We start from the raw sequence: 21,125 nt of genomic DNA on the forward strand, positions 1-21,125 counted from the left end.
TTTCTATTTTATTATATGTTCCACACCTCTTGAAAACTTTTGCTATGTTTTGCACTTTCATGTAGATTAAAAGTTTTGTCTTATCTTGATCAAAAGTTTGTTTAATTCGACAAAATTTGTGATAAAATGAGTGCTCCTTAGCATGGATCCAAATAATATAATAGGGAGACAAAAATTAATACCAGATTGGTGTGAAGTACAAGTACTAGTTGTCCTAGAATCCGAAGGAAATTCAATTAGACCTTATGATCTTTTACAAAAGTTTGAGGACACACTTGGAGGAATGATAACTTGGCCTTGTCATTTGGTATAATTTTAGCCTTTTAATGAAATATTATTAATTTTTATATTTATCATGTTTTTAAAACTTTAAATAAATATAAAATGTATTTATAGTTGGCAATAAGTGAAGATTTCTATTAGTGCATATGAAATGATCCTTTATTTGTTTATCGTTTGATATGATATTCAATCTTTTAAATTATTTTTATTAGGTTTATATTTGCATTGTTTAATTTACTTATGCAAATTTATGGATTGTATTTGTAGGTGATGGGTTTATATTTGGATTTTGCTTATAATATGATGATTGAAGATAGTTGATAGTAAATAGTTGAGTTTTTATTTTATAAGACTTTGTTAGTTCTAAAACTCAATGTTTTGTTAGTATTTTGTTAGTATTGGATTCAATACTTTTACATTAATATTTCATTTGTACTTTTGTAATAATGGGATGAATTGTGATGATGCGGTGAATGAATTGAATATTTTGGATGTCAAACTTTCCTATTTTGTATAGTGGGTGAATTGTGATGATGGATAAATTATGATGATGTGTCATATTTTCTATTATATGATGAGTATTTTTGTATTCTGAATAAATATCAATAATAATATTTAATGTCTTTATAAAATATTATAATTGACATTTAATAATATCATTATAAATTAGTTAAAATGATAATTTAAAATATTTTATAAATTATCATTACTCATATATTTTATTGTCCTTCTATAAAAATTTAAAATATTTATAATTATCAAAATAAATTAATTTAGGTGGCAGTCATATTTATCCATATTAAAATAATAATAAGACATACATAGATGTTCATAAAATATATTTTCATGACATTTCGATTGTTAGTATATTCTTATAATTAACTTTACACTCATTATGAAATAACTTTACTGATAAACTTTCATAGCTTCCATACTTCAAGGTCTTCAACCTCATGTGGACTATCCTCATTCTTGAGTTAATCTCATTTCAAGCCTTCACTTCATTGGATGCCCCAAACTCCCATAGCTTATTATTTTTGCTCACCAATGCAAACAAAATTAGTGCTTATTTGTCCAATTTCTATAAAGGCGACGCGTGGTCCCCAGGGCGGCTCTGCCTTATCACTTTCGCCTCGCTACTGAATCGTTCATTCACTTTGTGAGATTACTTGCCGCAAAGATGCTCACTGCCACTTGGATGGAGCTTCCACTCCTTCCCCTCTTCCTCTTATCCCTCTCCATCCTCTACTTCTTCTTCTTCTTCATCTTCCGTCGCTCCACTTCCGACGACGTATCGGCGTACCCTCCCGGCTTCAAGCCGTACCCTCTCCTCGGCCACCTCCCGCAGTTCGTCAAGAACCGTCACCGTCTTCCCGATTGGGTCACCGAGTGCATCGCGGCTACGCCCTCCAATTCCTTCGTCCTCTGCCGCCCTGGCGGCGTCCGCGGCCTCATGACAGCCAACCCCGTCCATGTAGAGCACATCCTCCGCGGCCGCTTCGAGCTCTACCCCAAAGGACCCCGCTTCATCTCCTTACTCCATGACTTCCTCGGCAACGGCATCTTCAATTCCGACGGAGAAGTGTGGCGCCTCCAGCGCAAGACTGCCAGCTTCGAGTTTAACACCAAATCGCTCCGCTCCTTCGTCCTCCGCGTCGTCCACGACGAGCTTCTCGCCCGCCTCCTACCCCGCCTCAACCAAGCCGCCGCACAAGGCGTTGTCCTCGACCTCCAGGATCTCCTGGAGCGCTTCGCGTTCGACAACATCTGCAAGGTCGCCTTCAACCAAGACCCCGCCTGTCTCTCCCCCGACACCTCCGCCGCAGCGCAGGACCCCTTCTCCTTCCGCTTTGCGTGCGCCTTCAACGACGCATCCGACATCAGCTCCGGCCGGTTCCGATACGCCGTGCCGAAATTCTGGATGGTGAAGAGGCTGTTCGGCTTGGGTTCAGAGCGGCGTCTCAAAGAGGCGATTACTACCGTGCACGAGTTCGCCGTGAAAATTATCCGAGCGAAGGAGAAAGAGAAGCAGACATACTCTGTTTCGAAGCCATCTTCTCTGTTCAAAGCAGATGATTTGCTATCCCGCTTCGTGGCCAACGAGGACCACTCCGAAGACTTCCTTCGAGACATCGTCGTCAGCTTTATGCTCGCAGGGAAGGACACCACCTCCTCCGCCCTCACCTGGTTCTTCTGGCTCCTTTCCTCGCACCCCGAGGTGGAGGCTAAGATCCTGGCCGAGATCAAGTCCATCCGCGCGCGCCGCCACTCCTTTGACGACGATGCGTTCGGCTTCGAGGATCTCCGCGAGATGAACTACCTGCATGCCTCCATCACGGAGTCGATGCGGCTGTACCCTCCGGTGCCCTTCAACTCGCTTCACTGCCTGGCCGACGACGTGTTCCCGGACGGGACGGCGGTGAAGAAGGGGTGGTTCGTGTCCTACACATCGTACTCGATGGGGCGGATGGAGGCCCTATGGGGGTCGGATTTCGATGAGTTCAAGCCGGAAAGGTGGTTGGAGGCGGAGACGGGTGCGTTCCGGCCGGAGAGCCCTTTCAAGTACCCAGTGTTCCACGGGGGGCCGCGGATGTGCCTGGGGAAGGAGATGGCGTACATCCAGATGAAGTCAATCGCGGCGTGCGTGCTGGAGAGGTTCGTAGTGACGGTGGCGGGGGAAAAGGAGGCGCCGCCGCCGGAGAAAATGGCGACGCTGACGCTAAAAATGAAAGGCGGCCTACCGGTGCGCGTGATGGGGAGGGAGAACTCCTGATTGCTACCAATCATAATTTATTATGATCGAAAAACGATTATTATAAATAATATTTAATGCTCAATAACAGTTTGATATCATAATTTATATTATTTTATATTTATTATTATAAACTATATCTATAATCATAATAATAACATAGAAATCAGTATTTTTTTATTTTTATTTTCTATTTCTATTGCAATTACATTATGTAATTAGGCTACGTTTGATTGGGCGTAATGTAATTGAGCTTGTTGATCCGGTAGTAAGAACAGGGGACCCCACCCTGTAGAGTCAACGCTACGTGGAAGCCACAGTAGCAGTTGTCCGTCCGGAGAGGGCCGAGTCCGACCGGATGACCAACCGGCTGATGGATTCGAACGCCCGGAGAGGGGTGGGGTCCGATCGGCTTGCCGACCGGACGATATTCGGTTGATGGTTAAAGGCGCCCTGTCGAAATCAGGGTTCCGGCACTCAGTGGAAAAGGTCGTGGGCCGAGCGGACCTCACGCTCGGCCAAAGCCATAAGGTAACACTGCTAATAGTCCCCATAAAGCACGTGAGGGAGGACCTCCCCAAGTAAACCACCGCATATGTCCGGCCGGATGTTGAGGGAGTTGTCCGCCCGGAAGCCAGATTTGGAGCAAAGGGGAAAAGGACAAGGAACGTCTTTTTCTGACAGCAGGTATGTTTCACGTGTGGGCCATGCTCCAAATCTTATGACAGGGGATTCCGCTGTCCCATCGAGGACATGCTGGGACTGTAGCAGTATGGGTCAGGTAAGCTCACTGACAAGTCCTTACTGGAGTATGGGCCATGGACACGTGTACACCTCGGTAAGTGTACACTCACTTATTCGCTGCCCTATATAAAGGCCCTCATTCTTCGCCGGAGGTACGCATTCTACCAGCTTTGGAGCCACCTTCTTTACTACTTGCTTGCCTGACTTGAGCGTCGGAGGGTCGCCGCTGGGAACCCCTGCCCGGCCCGACTTCTGTGCAGGATCGCCGGAGCTTCGGAGGCCTGCGTCATCGGCTAGGAGAGCGCCACGTGCCCAGCGTCCTTTGGTTCGGTGATTCGGACAGGATCAATTTGGCGCCGTCTGTGGGAACGCTCCTGCATCCGAACGGAAACAATGGACGAGGCTGGACGACAACACGCGGTGACACTTTCGACTGAGGAACTCGACGCTCTGATCGAGATAAGGGCCGCCAAGCTGGTGGAGCAAAAACAGAAGGTAGCAGCCGAGCGGCCAGAGCAGCAAGCAACTTCAGCGTCTGGCGGCCGAGCGGAGGCACCACCTGCCACCGTCGCCTTTCATCGGGCTCTGTTCCGCACCCCTGAAGCCGTGGCAGCCCACCGAGATAGGGGATCTTCTTCGGATGAAATGCCTAGACGAGATGACAGGAAGGGGAAAGCCCCTCGAGCGGACGCATCGCCCGAGCGGATCAATCGCCAATTTTCAGAGGCTATTTTGCGAGACCCTCTGCCCAAGCATTACGTGCCTCCGACGATCGGCGAGTATAATGGGACAACCGACCCAGATGATCATCTGGGTAAGTTTGATAACACGGCAACCCTCCATCAATACACAGATGGAGTAAAGTGCCGAGTTTTTCTTACCACTCTCTCGGGATCGGCTCAACGGTGGTTCCGGAGGTTGCCGGACGGATCCATCACAAGCTTCAAGGACTTCCGAACGGCTTTCCTCCATCATTTTGCAAGCAGTCGGCGCTATCAAAAAACGAGCGTGAGCCTGTTCGCCATCAAGCAAGAAGCCCGGGAATCGCTTCGAGCTTACATCCAGCGGTTCAACCAAGTGGCGATGGACATTCCAACGGCCACCTCGGAAACCATGATGAATGCCTTCACACAAGGCCTGGCGGATGGGGATTTCTTCCGATCGCTCATCCGAAAGCCGCCCCGAGACTATGATCACATGCTACACCGGGCGAACGAATACATTAACGTGGAAGAGGCACAAGCGGCTAGGAAAAAAGAAACTTCAACCGAGAGAGCTCCTCTGGCCGAGCGGAAACCACACGCCACACATCAGCCGCCCAGAGGACCAAGGGCCGAAGCAATCCGATCCCCCCATGCTAGGTCCAACGTGCAAGAGGTAGCCGCCGCCCGGCCCAAGCCAAAGAAGAAATGGACCCCGATGTTCTGCTCCTTCCACCGGACGGATACGCACAACACAAGGGATTGTCGAAGTCTTCCCTTCGTGGCTCATCCTATGCCTCGGAATGCCGGACGACGGTCTCCCTCAGTCGATAGGCGACAGAAAATTCAAGAGGCCGATCGGACTTGAGCCGATAGGCGACAGCAACAAACTCCCGATCGGCACCACTCCCCAAGGCAGGAGAATCGCCGAGCGTCCAGAGAACGGTCTCGACCGTCCGCTCGGGAAGAGGAAAATAAAAGCAATACCTCCCAAGGCGAAATCAATGTTATTGCTGGCGGGCCGACCGGAGGAGACTCCAACAGAGCTAGAAAGGCGAGCGTCCGGCAGCTCCAAATCCATGCCGTTGGATGCAGCCAAGAACGGGCGAACGGACCGGAAATCAGCTTCGGGCCAGGGGACTTGGAAGGAGTTGAAGTGCCCCATGACGACGCTCTGCTCATCAAAGCGGTAATAGCGAATTATACTATCCACCGCGTTTTTGTAGATACAGGAAGCTCGGTCAACATCATCTTCAAGAAAGCATTCGATCAGTTGCAAATTGATCGAGCCGATCTGTTACCCATGACAACTCCGCTCTATGGGTTCACTGGTAACGAAGTTCAGCCGGTCGGATAGATCCGGCTGGCTACCTCGCTGGGAGAAGAGCCGCTCAGGAGGACCAGGACAACAAACTTCGTGGTGGTCGATTCTCCCTCGTCCTACAACGTTATTTTGGGACGACCGGCTCTCAGCGAATTCCGAGCGGTCGTCTCAACCTTTCACCAGAGGATCAAGTTCCCCGTAGAGGACAAAGTAGGAGAAGTACGGGGAGATCAGCTAGCAGCTCGGCGATGCTACATCGAGATGGTTCGAGCAGAGGCCTGTTCCGCTCGGAAGGCGCCCCGGATCGAGGTAAACACCATCACCGAAAAGCCACCCTCTTTAATTTATGAAGAAAAAGAGGAAGTGCAGATTCACCCAACCCGATCGGAGGCCATAACCTTTATAGCGTCCGATCTGGAAGAGAAGCAGAAAGAAGAATTGATCCAATGCCTCCGAAGAAATCATGATGCCTTCGTCTGGTCGACACATGAGCTGCCCAGAATTTCACCAAGTATAGCGCAGCATGAACTACACGTCTGACCGGACGCACGGCCCGTGAAGCAGAGAAAAAGAGATTTCAGCGCCGAGCAGAATGTTATCATCCGAGCGGAGGTGGAGAAACTCTTGGAGGCCGGCCATATCCGCGAGGTACAGTTCCCGAGCTGGTTGGCTAACGTAGTATTAGTCTCCAAGCCGGGCGACAAGTGGAGAGTATGCATAGATTTTCGGGATCTCAACAAAGCTTGCCCGAAAGACTTTTATCCTCTGCCTCGGATAGATCAGCTGGTGGACTCTACGGTCGGCTGTGAATTAATCTGTATGCTCGACGCTTACCAGGGCTATCACCAAGTGCCGCTCGCCCGTGAAGATTAAGAAAAGGTCAGCTTCGTGACGGCCGACGGCACTTATTGCTATAATGTAATGCCGTTCGGATTGAAGAATGCGGGGGCCACATATCAGCGCTTGATGAATAAAGTGTTCAGAGAGCAGATCGGACGGAATCTGGAAGTTTATGTGGACGACATTCTCATTAAGTCCGTCCGATCGGCAGATCTCTTCAAGGACATGGAGGAAACCTTTCGAACGCTGCGCAAATATGGAGTCAAGTTAAATCCCCAGAAGTGCCTGTTCGGAGCAAAAGGAGGGCGCTTTCTGAGGTACATAGTAACAGAGCGGGGCATCGAAGCAAATCCCAGCAAGGTGAAAGCTCTACAAGATATGCCGCCTCCAAGAAATACAAGAGAAGTGCAGTGTTTGACCGGTCGGATAACCGCTCTGTCCCGGTTCATCTCCAAAACCGCCGACCGAAGCCTTCCATTTTTCAAGATCTTACGCAAGGCTACAAAATTTCACTGGGACGAAGAATGCGACCGGGCGTTCGAAGATTTAAAGGCATATCTGAATTCGCTCCCGGTATTAGCCAAGCTGACTATTGGCGAGCCGCTCTGTATTTATCTATCCTCGACCGAGCAGGCAATTGGCTCGGCACTGGTGAGGGCGAGCGGAGAAGAGCCTGTGTACTTCCTTAGTCACATTTTAAAGGATGCTGAATCTCGCTACACTGGACTCGAAAAGCTAGCTTTTGCTCTGGTCCTCGCCGCTCGGCGCCTTCGTCCATACTTCCTGGCGCATACGATCATTGTCAAAACCAATAGCCCGCTCGGGCGTGTTCTACTAAATCCAGAGGCATCCAGACGGCTTATCAAATGGACGACGGAGTTGAGTGAATTTGATATTCAATACCAACCCCGCTCGGCTATCAAAGCGCAATCCTTGGCCGATTTTGTGACTGAGGTGCAAAGGCCAGAGCCAGAAGCTATGTGGAGAATATATGTGGATGGGTCGTCCACTCAGCTCGGAAGCGGGATTGGAATATTGTTACTCTCCCTCCAAGAAGAGAAGATGCACTTATCCGTCCGGCTGGATTATAAAGCTACCAACAATGAAGCAGAGTATGAGGCCCTCATAGGTGGCTTGCAGGCAGCACGGCATGTGGGAGCCGGTCGGGTAACTCTTTACTCGGATTCGCAGTTGGCCGCTCAGCAGCTCTCTGGTACCTTCGAAATCAATAGTGCTCGGCTCAAGCTCTACGCTGAAGCCTTCGAGAAGCTCAAAGCTGACTTTAAAGAAGTTATTGTCCAGAAGATACCAAGAGCAGAAAATCAAGCAGTCGATGAGTTAGCCAAGCTCGCGAGCTCAATAACGCCGGTCGCCATTCAGCAATCAATTGAAAAAGTACTGTTGGTGGCGCACGTCGACCGGATGGAAGGTCTCACATTTCCAAGCGACTGGCAGACACCCATCATAGAGTTCCTCCGCTCGGGAGCCACACCGTCCGACCGGAACGAACCCCAGCTGTTAAGGAGGAGGGCCGGTTGGTTCACACTCATCGGCGATCAGCTTTACAAGAAGGCTTTCTCACGCCCGCTGTTGAAATGCGTGAGCTTGGAAGACTCGGCTTACATCCTCCAAGAGGTACATCAAGGATCGTGCGGAGGACATCCGGGCGGACGATCGTTGGCCAAGAAGATCCTCTTGGCCGGGTACTTTTGGCCAAGTTTACAAGCAGACGCCGCTCGGGCAGTATCTACGTGCCTTTCGTGCCAAAAGTATCACAACTTCTCCCACCGACCGGCAGAGGAAATGAAGGCATCCACCGTTTCATGTCCGTTCGATCAATGGGGAATGGATATTGTCGGTCCATTTCCGATGGCGACCGGGCAACGGAAATTTTTGCTAGTGACGGTGGATTATTTTTCCAAGTGGGTGGAGGCCGAGCCGCTAGCCAAGATCACCGAACAGATGGTCAAAAAATTTATCTGGCAACACATCATCTGTCGGTTCGGCATCCCTCGCCGATTGGTCTCAGATAATGGGAGGCAATTCACAGGGAAGATGCTAGAGGATTGGTGCAAAAGTTACGGCATCGAGCAACACTTCACATCCGTGGCATATCCCCAAAGCAACGGTCAAGCCGAAGTGGCCAATCGGGAAATTCTTCGTATTCTGCGCGCTCGGCTCGACCATTTGGGAGGAAGTTGGCCGGATGAAGTGCCGGGCGTCTTATGGGCCATCCGAACTACGCCGAAGGAAGGGACGGGTGTCACGCCATTCCATTTGGTGTACGGTGGCGAGGCGGTCATCCCGGTCGAAGTCGGCGTTGAATCCGCTAGGATCCAACATTACGATAAGGACAATGCCGAGCGGAGGAACATGGAGCTGGATCTGGTCGAAGAAGAAAGAGCCAAGGCGTCCATCCGGCTGATGGCGTACCGGCAACGGATGAAACAAAGTTACAACCGCCGTGTAATCCCCCGATCATTCCAAGTCGGCGATCTTGTCTGGAAGAAAGTCAAGCCGGTCGGCGACGTCGGCAAACTGGAGGCACCGTGGGCGGGCCCCTTCAAAGTTATTGAAAAGCTCCGCTCGGGCGCATATTATTTGGAGGATGAAGCTGGGCGGCAGCTGGATCGACCGTGGAGTGCAAATCATCTCCAGCCTTATCGAGCTGGATGAAAGGTGCACGATGTAATTTCTTTTTGTGTATATGTTGGTCGCCTATGTACTTGTAATGTAGGAAGCAAAATTAATTCAAAGGATGGCTAAGGGTTATTCCGATCGGCAGTGTAGAAGTTAGCCGTAAAGACCGTCGAGCTCCGACGTTAAATATCGAGAGACGAGCCGGCGTCTATAAATCATCCGAGCGGAAGACCGTCGAGCTCCGACGTTAAATATCGAGAGACGAGCCGGTGTCTATAAATAATCCGAGCGGAAGACCGTCGAGCTCCGACGTTAAATATCGAGAGACGAGCCGGCGTCTATAAATCATCCGAGCGGAAGACCGTCGAGCTCCGACGTTAAATATCGAGAGACGAGCCGGCGTCTATAAATAATCCGAGCGGAAGACCGTCGAGCTCCGACGTTAAATATCGAGAGACGAGCCGGCGTCTATAAATAATCCGAGCGGAAGACCGTCGAGCTCCGACGTTAAATATCGAGAGACGAGCCGACGTCTATAAATAATCCGAGCGGAAGACCGTCGAGCTCCGACGTTAAATATCGAGAGACGAGCCCCCGTCTATAAATCATCCGAGCGGAAGACCGTCGAGCTCCGACGTTAAATATCGAGAGACGAGCCGGCGTCTATAAATCATCCGAGCGGAAGACCGTCGAGCTCCGACGTTAAATATCGAGAGACGAGCCGGCGTCTATAAACCCTCCGAGCGGAAGACCGTCGAGCTCCAACGTTAAATATCGAGAGACGAGCCGGCGTCTATAAATCATCCGAGCGGAAGACCGTCGAGCTCCGACGTTAAATATCGAGAGACGAGCCGGCGTCTATAAATCATCCGAGCGGAAGACCGTCGAGCTCCGACGTTAAAAATCGAGAGACGAGCCGGCGTCTATAAATCATCCGAGCGGAAGACCGTCGAGCTCCGACGTTAAATATCGAGAGACGAGCCGGCGTCTATAAATAATCCGAGCGGAAGACCGTCGAGCTCCGACGTTAAATATCGAGAGACGAGCCGACGTCTATAAATCATCCGAGCGGAAGACCGTCGAGCTCCGACGTTAAATATCGAGAGACGAGCCGGCGTCTATAAATAATCCGAGCGGAAGACCGTCGAGCTCCGACGTTAAATATCGAGAGACGAGCCGGCGTCTATAAACCCTCCGAGCGGAAGACCGTCAAGCTCCGACGTTAAATATCGAGAGACGAGCCGGCGTCTATAAACCCTCCGAGCGGAAGACCGTCGAGCTCCGACGTTAAAAATCGAGAGACGAGCCGACATCTATAAATATTCTGAGCGGGGAAAAAAAAAAAAAGGGAGACTGCAAGTGTCCGAGAAGTTCGCCGCCAATATCGTTCGACCGACTCTACGTTCCGCTCGGCCCAGGGCCCCAAAGGTTCTTGTCGGCTTATAGCGAGCGATCCTTGCTAACAAAGCGGAATGTTACACGTCCGGAGTGTTTGCCCGAGTGGAAGGGCATCGCCCAGTACTTCGCAAAAATGCCTTTCGAATGCCAGAGGTGTGATAATAGGCGAGCGGGCAACACACATATTAATTAGCAAAAGGACAATGCAAAAAGATGGAGTGCGCGAAAGGAAAGCATTGCATTAAAAATAAAATCTCAGGCCTAAGTACAAAAGGATCATATTTAGCCGAGGGCCAAATTACAAAAATTACTCGATATAATCGTAGAGGGTCTTGGGGATGGTATCTAGGAGCGCCACCGTCGGCCGGAATATTGGTGGACTCGGAAGAAGGCCCTTCGACTTGAGATAGGTCATAGTGGCGGTCATGGCCAAGTCGAAGGCGAGTACATCCGCTCGCAGATCTTCTCCGAGAATTCGGGCGATCGGATGTAGCTTCGTCTCAGAGCGGCGACTCGGCTCGGCTCGGCATCCCGATATTCTTTGAAAGCCGCTTGGGAGCCGGTGAGGGCCTCGTTCAGATTCTTAAGCTTTTCTGCGTCGAGCGGCCCGCCTTCTCCCGGTCGAGCTGCTCGTCAATTCCTTTATCTTCGACTCTAGGCCCCGAGCCTCAGCGTTCTTCTTCTCGGAGATAGTTGTATTCTTCCGAGTGGTGGCTGTGGCTATTTTGTGTCCAGCGACTTGACTTGTCGCTCGGACTCGCCAAGGCATGGGCCCGGTGTCTTCTTCATCGGCCGCCGAGTTTGAGCTTTCTTGACTCCTTTGCACTGGAATAGGAAGGGCCTCAAGGCCGGACGGACCAACCGCGGCCTTGATTGTCGCTCTTCATCCACCAAGGCCAAGCGGTTGGAAACCGCAATTTCCTCCACCCATCTCTGGCAAAAGAAAATTATAGTTATTAGCGGCCGATCGGAAATAATGAACACCAAAGTTGGTAGATTACAAACTTACCCCAGTGGCCTGCTGCATATGGCTGTTAGCCAAATTTCCGATGGGTATCATCGCAGTGCGGGCCCGAGCATCAGCCCACATCTCAGCTAAGGACCCTTTCAAGGTAATGGTGTGCTCGGGCGCAGATGGACGGTCGGCTTCTGGAATCAGCTCTTCAGTCAGGAGATGAAGAGTGACCCGAATCGTGCGGCCATGACCAGGGGTCGTCCGACCGGCGGTCGGAAGAGGATCAGAAGCCGGCGAGCGGGCGGAAGGGTGCTGATTGGAATAGCCTCCATTGGCGCAGCCGGCTCGTCCCATTCAGAAGGTGTCCGGTCGGACGAGATGGTTTCGGTCACTGGCGCCTTGCCTCGTGCGGTTGCAGTGACCCGCTCGGATGGTTGGACCGCGGAGGTCGCCGACCGCAGGGGAGTCTCCACTCGGCGCCTCTTCTGTAGAGGCTGCTCCTCCTCCTGAGCGGAACCTTCCTCGGGAGCAGTTGGTTCTCCAGGAGTGGCTCCGCTGGCCACGTTTTGTTGAGAAGCGGGAGCGGTCGACTCAGCCTGAGTCCCGCTCTCTCCTTCGTGGGATCCGACCGGCTGGATACCCAAAGCTTCCATTTCTCTGGCCGCCGCGGCTTCCAGAGCGGCCGCCTTTCTCTTCAAGACACCGGCCATGACCGAATCCATAACGATGTCCGCTGCAAAGAAAGGAAAAGAAATCAGTTAGCAATCAAAGCAAATGCCCAACCAAAGTTCTTACCGAAGCCGGCCGGAAGAGGAGTCCGTATGTACATCACTCCCTCGTGGAGAAGTTTGTTGATGTCGAGTCGCAGACCGGCCAGTATATTTGCAGCGTGGAGGTAGTCCGGTCGGGTCTTGAACTTCTTCAACTCGGGAGTGGGAGGCAGACTGACCTGCCACTGGGTCGGGAAGTTTGCCTGATTGGGCATACGGATGTAGAAAAAATAATCCTTCCAATGTTTATTGGAAGTAGGAAGTTTGTTGAAAAAGACCAAACCGGGCCGAGCTTGGAACATGAAGGTGCCCGGCTCGGCTTGCTTGGGGTAGTAAAAATAAAAGAAGACCTCCGGTCGGAGGGGGATGTTGTGAATCTTAAACAAAACGACGACACCGCAGAGGAGACGGAAGGTATTGGGTACTAAACTGCCGAGCGGCACACCGAAAAAGTTACAGACATCTATGATGAAAGGGTGTACAGGAAAACGAAGACCGGCGGTAAACTGGTCTCGGAAGACACAGAAAGCTCCGTGCGGCGGCCTGTGAGGCCGAGTGGAGGGACCAGCTAAGCGAATTTCGAAATCCTCTGGGATTTCAAAATTGTCTGCCAAAATATCGAAGTCCCGCTGTTCGAATCGGGACTGCATGGTGGTGTACCATGGGCCGAGCGACTGATCTTCGGGATTGGAAGAGCTAGCCATGGGCCGATCGGGAGGAGTCAAAAGGCAAAAAAGGCAGGAGAAAAACAACAGCGAACGAAGGGAAGTTTCAAGGACCGAAACTGAGAAAGAAATGCGGAGGAAACACCGGAAAGGAGGAAGGAAAGATATAAAACCTTGCTGCGGGGAAAGGGATCGAGGAAAAGGCGCTGGAGAGCGTCGGAGAGCAGAAACAGGATCGCCGGAGCTCCAAAGCGCAGGGGGCAGTAGTCGAAATCGCAGAGGCAAGTGATGGAGACAAGGAAACGAAGAATTTATAGGGTGAGGGCCGGGCGGCCTCCACCGTTGGATCCAGGTCACGGGAATCAAAGCATGCATCGAGCCGTCCATTTCGAATCGCTTCGATCACATCAAAACACCATGCCACCGCCGCCGTACGCCGATGGCAGTGCTCCCCGTGGCATTCAATCATTCGGAGCATTTAATGAAAGCATGCTCAACCTTAATATCGAAGATTGGCGCGGAGCACGAGGAGATCCAGTCAATGCCATTGTTGATCCACTTGAAGGATACCTCTATGGTTGGCTGAGCGGAGGATACCAACACGAAGGAGCCGCTCGTCCATATGCTTAGTCCAGTCAGTCAGACTATTCGCCTCCTTCGACTAGACTTGAAGGGGAGGCAAGTGATCCGGTAGTAAGAACAGGGGACCCCGCCCTGTAGAGTCAACGCCACGTGGAAGCCACAGTGGCAGTTGTCCGTCCGGAGAGGCCGAGTCCGACCGGATGATCGGCCGGCTGATGGATTCGAACGCCCGGAGAGGGGTGGGGTCCGATCGGCTTGCCGACCGGACGATATTCGGTTGATGGTTAAAGGCGCCCTGTCGAAATCAGGGTTCCGGCGCTCAGTGGAAAAGGTCGTGGGTCGAGCGGACCTCACGCTCGGCCAAAGCCATAAGGTAACACTGCTAATAGTCCCCATAAAGCACGTGAGGGAGGACCTCCCCAAGTAAACCACCGCATATGTCCGGCCGGATGTTGAGGGAGCTGTCCGCCCGGAAGCCAGATTTGGAGCAAAGGGGAAAAGGACAAGGAACGTCTTTTTCTGACAGCAGGTATGTTTCACGTGTGGGCCATGCTCCAAATCTTGTGACAGGGGATTCCGCTGTCCCATCGAGGACATGCTGGGACTGTAGCAGTATGGGTCAGGTAAACTCACTGACAAGTCCTTACTGGAGTATGGGCCATGGACACGTGTACACCTCGGTAAGTGTACACTCACTTCTTCGCTGCCCTATATAAAGGCCCTCATTCTTCGCCGGAGGTACGCATTCTACCAACTTTGGAGCCACCTTCTTTACTACTTGCTTGCCTGACTTGAGCGTCGGAGGGTCGTCGCCGGGAACCCCTGCCCGGCCCGACTTCTGTGCAGGATCGCCGGAGCTTCGGAGGCCTGCGTCATCGGCTAGGAGAGCGCCACGTGCCCAGCGTCCTTTGGTTCGGCGATTCGGACAGGATCACTTGTAATATAATCAAATTTGTAATGTAATGTAATGTAATGTAATCTTGATTACATTACTACGTTTGATAATGAAATGTATGTAATTTTTGATTATAAAGATGATTACATTCTTTTGTTTGGTGTTCATTATTTTTATAAGGAATGTAATTCGTATTATTATAAAATGACAAAAATATCCGACTTCTACCGGCGGATGCTACATCTTTGTCGGAGCTTGTGGTGGCCGCTACCGCCCATCGTTGGCTGTCGCCGGCCATCGCCGTCGGTCGTCGGCGGTCGCCGATCGCCGGCGCCCCCATGCGCCGATCGTCGGCCGGTCGTCGGCCGGTCGCCGGTCGTCGGCCATCGCCGGTCGTCGCCCGATCGCCGGTCGTCGCCCGATCGCCGGTCGGTCGTCGGTCGTTGACCGCCGGTCATCAGCCGCCTGGGGCGATGGTGGGCAGTGACAGTGGCGACGAGTGAAGATGGGTGACGACAGACTATGGGTATATTTGATATTCAAATTTTTGTTAAAAGATGACCTTGTAATGTAATCGGATTACAATGTGTTTGTTTTGTAATCCAGATTACAAAACTTCATTACATTACAAGTTAAAAATGAAACCAAACAAAATAATCATCCTTGTAATGTAATCTGGATTACATTACATTACAATACAAGTTAAAAATGAAACCAAACAAAATAATCATCTTATAATGTAATCTGGATTACATTACAAGGCAGATTACACCCTACCAAACACAGCCTTAGTGTGTCTGGGATATTTTTTTATTTTACCTCTTATATTTCAAAATATTATATTCTCCCCTTATAACTTACAAAATTAAACTACAAAAATATCTATGATATGACAGTATCTTCTTTCATACCAATTTTAAAAATTTTCGGTAGCACCTACTACATAGGTAAGGTATGTTCAAGATTGAGAATTATTTATTAATCAAGATTAAATTATTGTTAATAAATAAATATAAGAAATAAGAAAGTCATGTGTCTAGGTATCTATATCTTTAATTGACGTTGATATGACACATCCAATCATATAAAATTTTTCCACTTGTTACTGAATAAATTTGAGAATAATAGATGGACCAGAAGACAACACAACATCTTGAGTAGTTCGAGCGTCATCGATATTTATTTGTGCTACATAAAAATTGAACTCATATTGTATGGAAAATTCGTCCATTCATCATCGCATCAAATCCCGAAGGTAATAAATAAATAAATAAACATGTTGCCAGGAGAATTAAAGTCACTATCATAACCTTCTTTTTATCATCATCATCAACCCCAAGACTATAGTACAATAGAAGAGCATCTAATTATCACCCAGATATTCATAATTTGACTCCTAATTATGATATATTTATAGGAATTTTTTCAACAAGTGAGACTTGCAATTAAGGGATGCTGGAATTTAGGCTGTCTGCCACGAATACTTTCCGATTTACCCTAACGGTTAATCCAATCGCCCCAGATTCAATATTACCTGACCTGATTAATCATTTTTTTCTTTACCATCATCATCGTAACTTGAAAAATTCACAATTTGGGTAGTATGAAATGAGTCCCACATGCCTACGTTCGCGACTCCATCGTAATCTCTTGGGTTGCATGAAGTCATCATTATTCCTAATATTGGTACAATTGACTTATAATCAAGATTGATAAACCTCCAGTTGGATTTCGATATTTGATCAATATATTTATTGATACTATAATAACAATCACAATCAAATCTTACCCTACTAGGTAAAATCTGCTATATGAATCATTCTACACTATTAGGTTATATCCCCTACTATATCATCATCTATACTTAAATAAATTTTATCTTATTTTATTATTGCTAACCAAATCTTTTTTTTTATCCTCCTTTTCTTCATTTGATGTGTGTATTTGTCATAGTTTTACATCGTCTAATCGAAGTATTTATTAGTCATCCAAGTACATGTCCATATCATTTTAAACGTATCTCTCGAAATTTTTTCTCAATATATGCAACTCTGATTTTTCTCTCTAATGCTCTCATATCTTATTCTGTTAATCCTTATATGCCCACATATATACCTAAATATCCTTATCTTTGCAACTCTCATTTTCTACTTATGTGCTTGAGTCATAGCCCAACATACAACACTACATAACATAGCAAGTTTAACCACTATTTTATGGAACTTTCATTTAAGTTTTAGAGGTACTTATGATCACATAAAACACTCGACATCCTCCTTCATTTCAACCATCCTGCTTCTATTTTATATAAGACATCTATCTCAATCTCTCCATCGTTTTATAAAAATGATCATAAATACTTAAAGCTCTTAGTTCCAGATAACTCGTCATCTCCTATCTTAATAATTATCTCATTACGTCTAATATATGTAAAATTAAATTTTATATATTTTGTCTTTACTCTACTGAACCTAAAAGATTTCCCCTCTAATATTTTCTACCAAGATTCTATTCTATCATTTACTCCTTTACGTGTCTCATCTATGAAAATAATATACATCACGGTAATGTATTTTGAATATGTAAATATCCCGTGGTAGTTTTGATGTGATCAACCAAGTTAAGTTAGGTCCTGTTATCTTTTAATGTCTTGTGTCTAAGTGTGCAGGAACTTATGAGCACAGGAAGTCGAGCGAAAGACGCAGCTAGTGAGAAGGACGACACGGGAGAGAGCCAAGGGGCTCGGTGCGTCCGAGGTATAAGGCACTGCGGAAGAGTACACTGGTAGATAAGAAGGAAGTGTGCAACGTTTCCTAGGGATGAGAAGCTGAAGCGGAAGGTTGCTTAAGAAGGCCGGAAAATGGATTTGGGTGAGCTCTATCTCATATGGCCGAAATCACCCAAGCAAGTGGAGCACATTGGCGGATGAGAAGGAAGCGCGCGGTGTTTCCAAGGGACCAGAAGACTGAGTGGAAGGTTGCTCGAGAAGGTCGGAAAATGGATTTGAGTGAGCCCTATTCTAGATGGACGAAATCACCCAAGCGAGCGAAGCCGGAGCAGAAGACTTGAACAAAAAGTCAACTCATAGTTGACTTTGGTCTAAGCGCCCGGACCCGTTCGGGTGTCGAGAGCGCCCTCAGTGTGGATCAAGTTTAACATGGTCCAATCTCCCGGACCAAAATAGTTAACGAAAATGCTAGCTGTCACGATCCGTTGTAACAAGGATAAAAGTTTATCCACGTCCAGGAGCCCGAATCAACTTTATAAATACAGCCTTGATCTCAGTAGTTCAAAAACAACACTTGTAATTGATTTCCTTGTTTATTCTACTATTGTGTGAGTGCTTTAACTACTGTAAGAGGATTCTCCGTCTGAAGGAGATTTATACTGGCTTTCAATATCTTGGATTAGCAATCTCCTGATTACAAACCAAGTAAAATCTCTGTGCCTCTTCTTTTCTTGTAATTAGTTTATTTTTGTACAAGTGTCTGTTTATTTTAATCAAGTCATAAAGATCAAGAAAGGTATTCCTGTTTTAAATTGTGCAGGACAATTCACCCCCTCTTGTTGGCCTCTAAGGGTCCAACAAGTGGTATCAGAGAAAGGTCATTTCAAAAGGACTAACAGCCCATTGAAGCACAAGAAATGGTCGGTGCAAGTATCTATCCATTAGTGTTCGAGGGGGAGTTCACGTTTTGGAGACATCGAATGGAGGTATATTTTAAAACCAATTTCAATATTTTACTAACTATCAAGTATGATTTTGATATGCCCAAAAGAGAAGAAGGAAAAGACCTTGAGGAGCATCGATGGACTGAAAATCAGCGCAATAATTTCATAGCAAATGGTAAAGCTGAGTTCCACCTTCTGAGCATTCTGCCTGTCCAAGATCTCAACAAAATCGATAAATATAAGAGTGCAAAAGAACTTTGGGAAAAGTTTTTAAAACTCTACAAAGAACCAAAAGAAGTTGAATCCAACTCCTCGATAGACACCGAGTCATCGTCAAAAGAATCCATGACCGAGGAGAGGAAATTACCGAAACAGCTCTCATAGCTGAATATCTACCTGAAGACAAAGAAAGCTCATCCGAGATGTGCATAGATGAAGGGGGAGAGACTTCGAAAAAAAACAACGATGAAGGGGGAACATCGAACAACGAAATAACAGTAAGTAAGGTATATTCCTGATCCCTTGAAGAACTATTTAATTTTATCAAAATGTCTTCTAAAAATATAGTTAATTTAAAAAAAAATGTAAAATTAAAATTGACTTTAACATATGCATGCAGACTAGAGGATTTTGATAATTTTAAAATAAAAAATAAAAAATTAATAGCATAAATAAATTAATTAAAAAATGACTATGCATGTTCGAATATTCCATGAAATTTCAAAGATCATCGAAGGATTAACTAGTATTTTAGATACCATAAAAGTTAAATTGTAAAAGTAGATAGACAATTAATTTCTAAGAAATTTTTGATAAATCTAGTTGGAAGAACCTATATGGGTTCGAAAATTATGTTTAAATTAATTCTTTTTTTTTTTTGTATATTATACTTTGAATTGATTTAATTTTTTTCTTAGAATTATCAAATAAATTATTTACATAATATCTATTAGAAATTAATTAGAATTTGATTTTTTTTTAAACAAGAGAATTTTATTTAAGTGTGTTTGTTGTTCGAGGGTGCTCGCTCATGTGCCTCTGCTTCTTCATGATAAGTATTAATGCAATAAAGATAATCATAAGATAAATGCAATAGTAATACATGATGTAATTCTTTTTACGAACTTTGCTTATATTTCACAACAAATTGCCATCCTATCAGTCATTTCCGATCAACTCACTAAAATTTGTCCATCACAAGAGGCCAAGGATCAATCCAAACTTTGAAATGATTACAATAAAGATATCCCCTCGAATAGAAATGAAATGCAAAGCTCGAGGAGAAGAAATTATCAAGGAGTTCTATGTTGAAGTTTTCAACTTGGATTATAAGACCTTTGAAGATTTTTGTTTGGCACTTGAGCGCTTGGTCAATAAAGCACATAGAATATTCTTATACACCCTTAACTACTCAATAACTCTCAAATTTTAATATAGATATCATTTTAATGCCCACATTCAGTCCACCTCTATTAGCCATGATCGTAAGCAACCAACGACTATATTAACAATTAACTTGAAATCTGAGCTAGTCCACCTTTCCTACTCTTAACTCTCTAATTTTTATATAGATATTATTTTAATGGCCACGTTCTGTCCACCTCCACTAGCCATGATCGTAAGCAACCAACTATTATATTAATAATTAACTTGAAATCTGAGCTAGTCCACCTTTCCTACTCTTACGGAAAGAGCCGTTATATACTTAGAGCATCTTCAATGGTTAAATCTTTCAATAAATTTTTTTTTATAGTTTCCAATATACCACATCAATGTCACATCACAAATATAAAAAACTTTTAAAATATCTCCAATGATTAAACTTTTCAATGAGCTTTTTTATAATTTTCAATATGCCACATCATGTCACATCACAAGCATAAATATCTACTATATCTCCACAATGAACAAACTTCCATACAATTTTTTGTGTGTGTCCTATATTATAAATCATATATTGTTATTTATTAATTTTTTATTTAATATATCTATATATTTTCCATTTAATATTTTAATTAATTTATGATTTTGATTTTATTTATTTATAATTTTTAATTAATAAATTTATGATTTTAGTTTAATTATAATCATTTCTATATTTTTAACTTATCTCAAATATAGTTATTTTTAAAAGAAAAAAATCATTTTAATTATTATTAACTATTTATGAAATAAAATATTATAATTAAATATTACACCAAATCATTTATTTTTAATTATTTAGATATAATCACTTTCAAGAGAAAAAAATAGATTTAAAAACTCAAATATATTTTTAAATTAAAAATCTCAAACTTCACTTACACAATCATAAAATCTCTTTTTAATTAGATTTTTCAATTTTACAAATCTTTTACAAAATTTGCATCGAAGATTCTCGTCATCAGCGTAAGTTACTTAATTTGTGGGTCCTACATTACAAATCATACATCTTTATTTTTATTTTTTCATTTAATATCTCTATATAATTTTTACTTAATATTTTATTTAATTCTCATCTTTAAATTAATTTATTTGTAATTTTTAATTAATAAATTAATAAACTTATGATTTTTAATTTAATTTAATTTAATTTGTCATTTTTATTTAATATTTAATTAACTTATGAATTTTAATTTAATTATAGTCATTTGTATTTTTTTTAACTTACCAAATATATTTATTTTCAAAAGAAAAGTGTATAATTTAACTATTAAATAAAATATTTAATGATTTAAAAAAAATTAAACATGCAATATTAATTTTTCAATGATTAATAGCTCCATCTTCAAAAGAAAAAAAGCAGGTTTGAAATATCAAACCTGCTCTTAAAATAAAAACCTCAAAGCTTATGTCTTCACTCATTAGAACTTTTTTGTTAAGCTTTTTCAATTTTACAAACCTGTTAAAAAAGCTAGATGCTCTT

At 45.3% G+C, this 21,125-nt stretch overlaps 1 protein-coding gene across 1 annotated transcript; it reads left to right on the forward strand.

The window, feature by feature from the left end:
- The first annotated feature begins 1,421 nt into the window (after positions 1-1,421).
- LOC121982101 (cytochrome P450 94A1-like) lies at positions 1,422-3,147 on the forward strand. The gene has a single exon (XM_042535009.1). It carries the CDS (start codon positions 1,463-1,465, stop codon positions 3,053-3,055), a length of 1,593 nt encoding a protein of 530 aa, XP_042390943.1. The 5' UTR covers positions 1,422-1,462; the 3' UTR covers positions 3,056-3,147.
- The last annotated feature ends 17,978 nt before the right edge of the window (positions 3,148-21,125 follow it).

Source organism: Zingiber officinale, chromosome 5A, assembly GCF_018446385.1.
Source record: "Zingiber officinale cultivar Zhangliang chromosome 5A, Zo_v1.1, whole genome shotgun sequence".
NCBI classification, from domain to species: Eukaryota; Viridiplantae; Streptophyta; class Magnoliopsida; order Zingiberales; family Zingiberaceae; genus Zingiber; species Zingiber officinale.

What these genes read in the sequence shown, in the direction of transcription:
- LOC121982101 (XM_042535009.1), top strand. Translation starts at nt 1,463, where the DNA reads ATGCTCACTGCCACTTGGATGGAGCTTCCACTCCTTCCCCTCTTCCTC.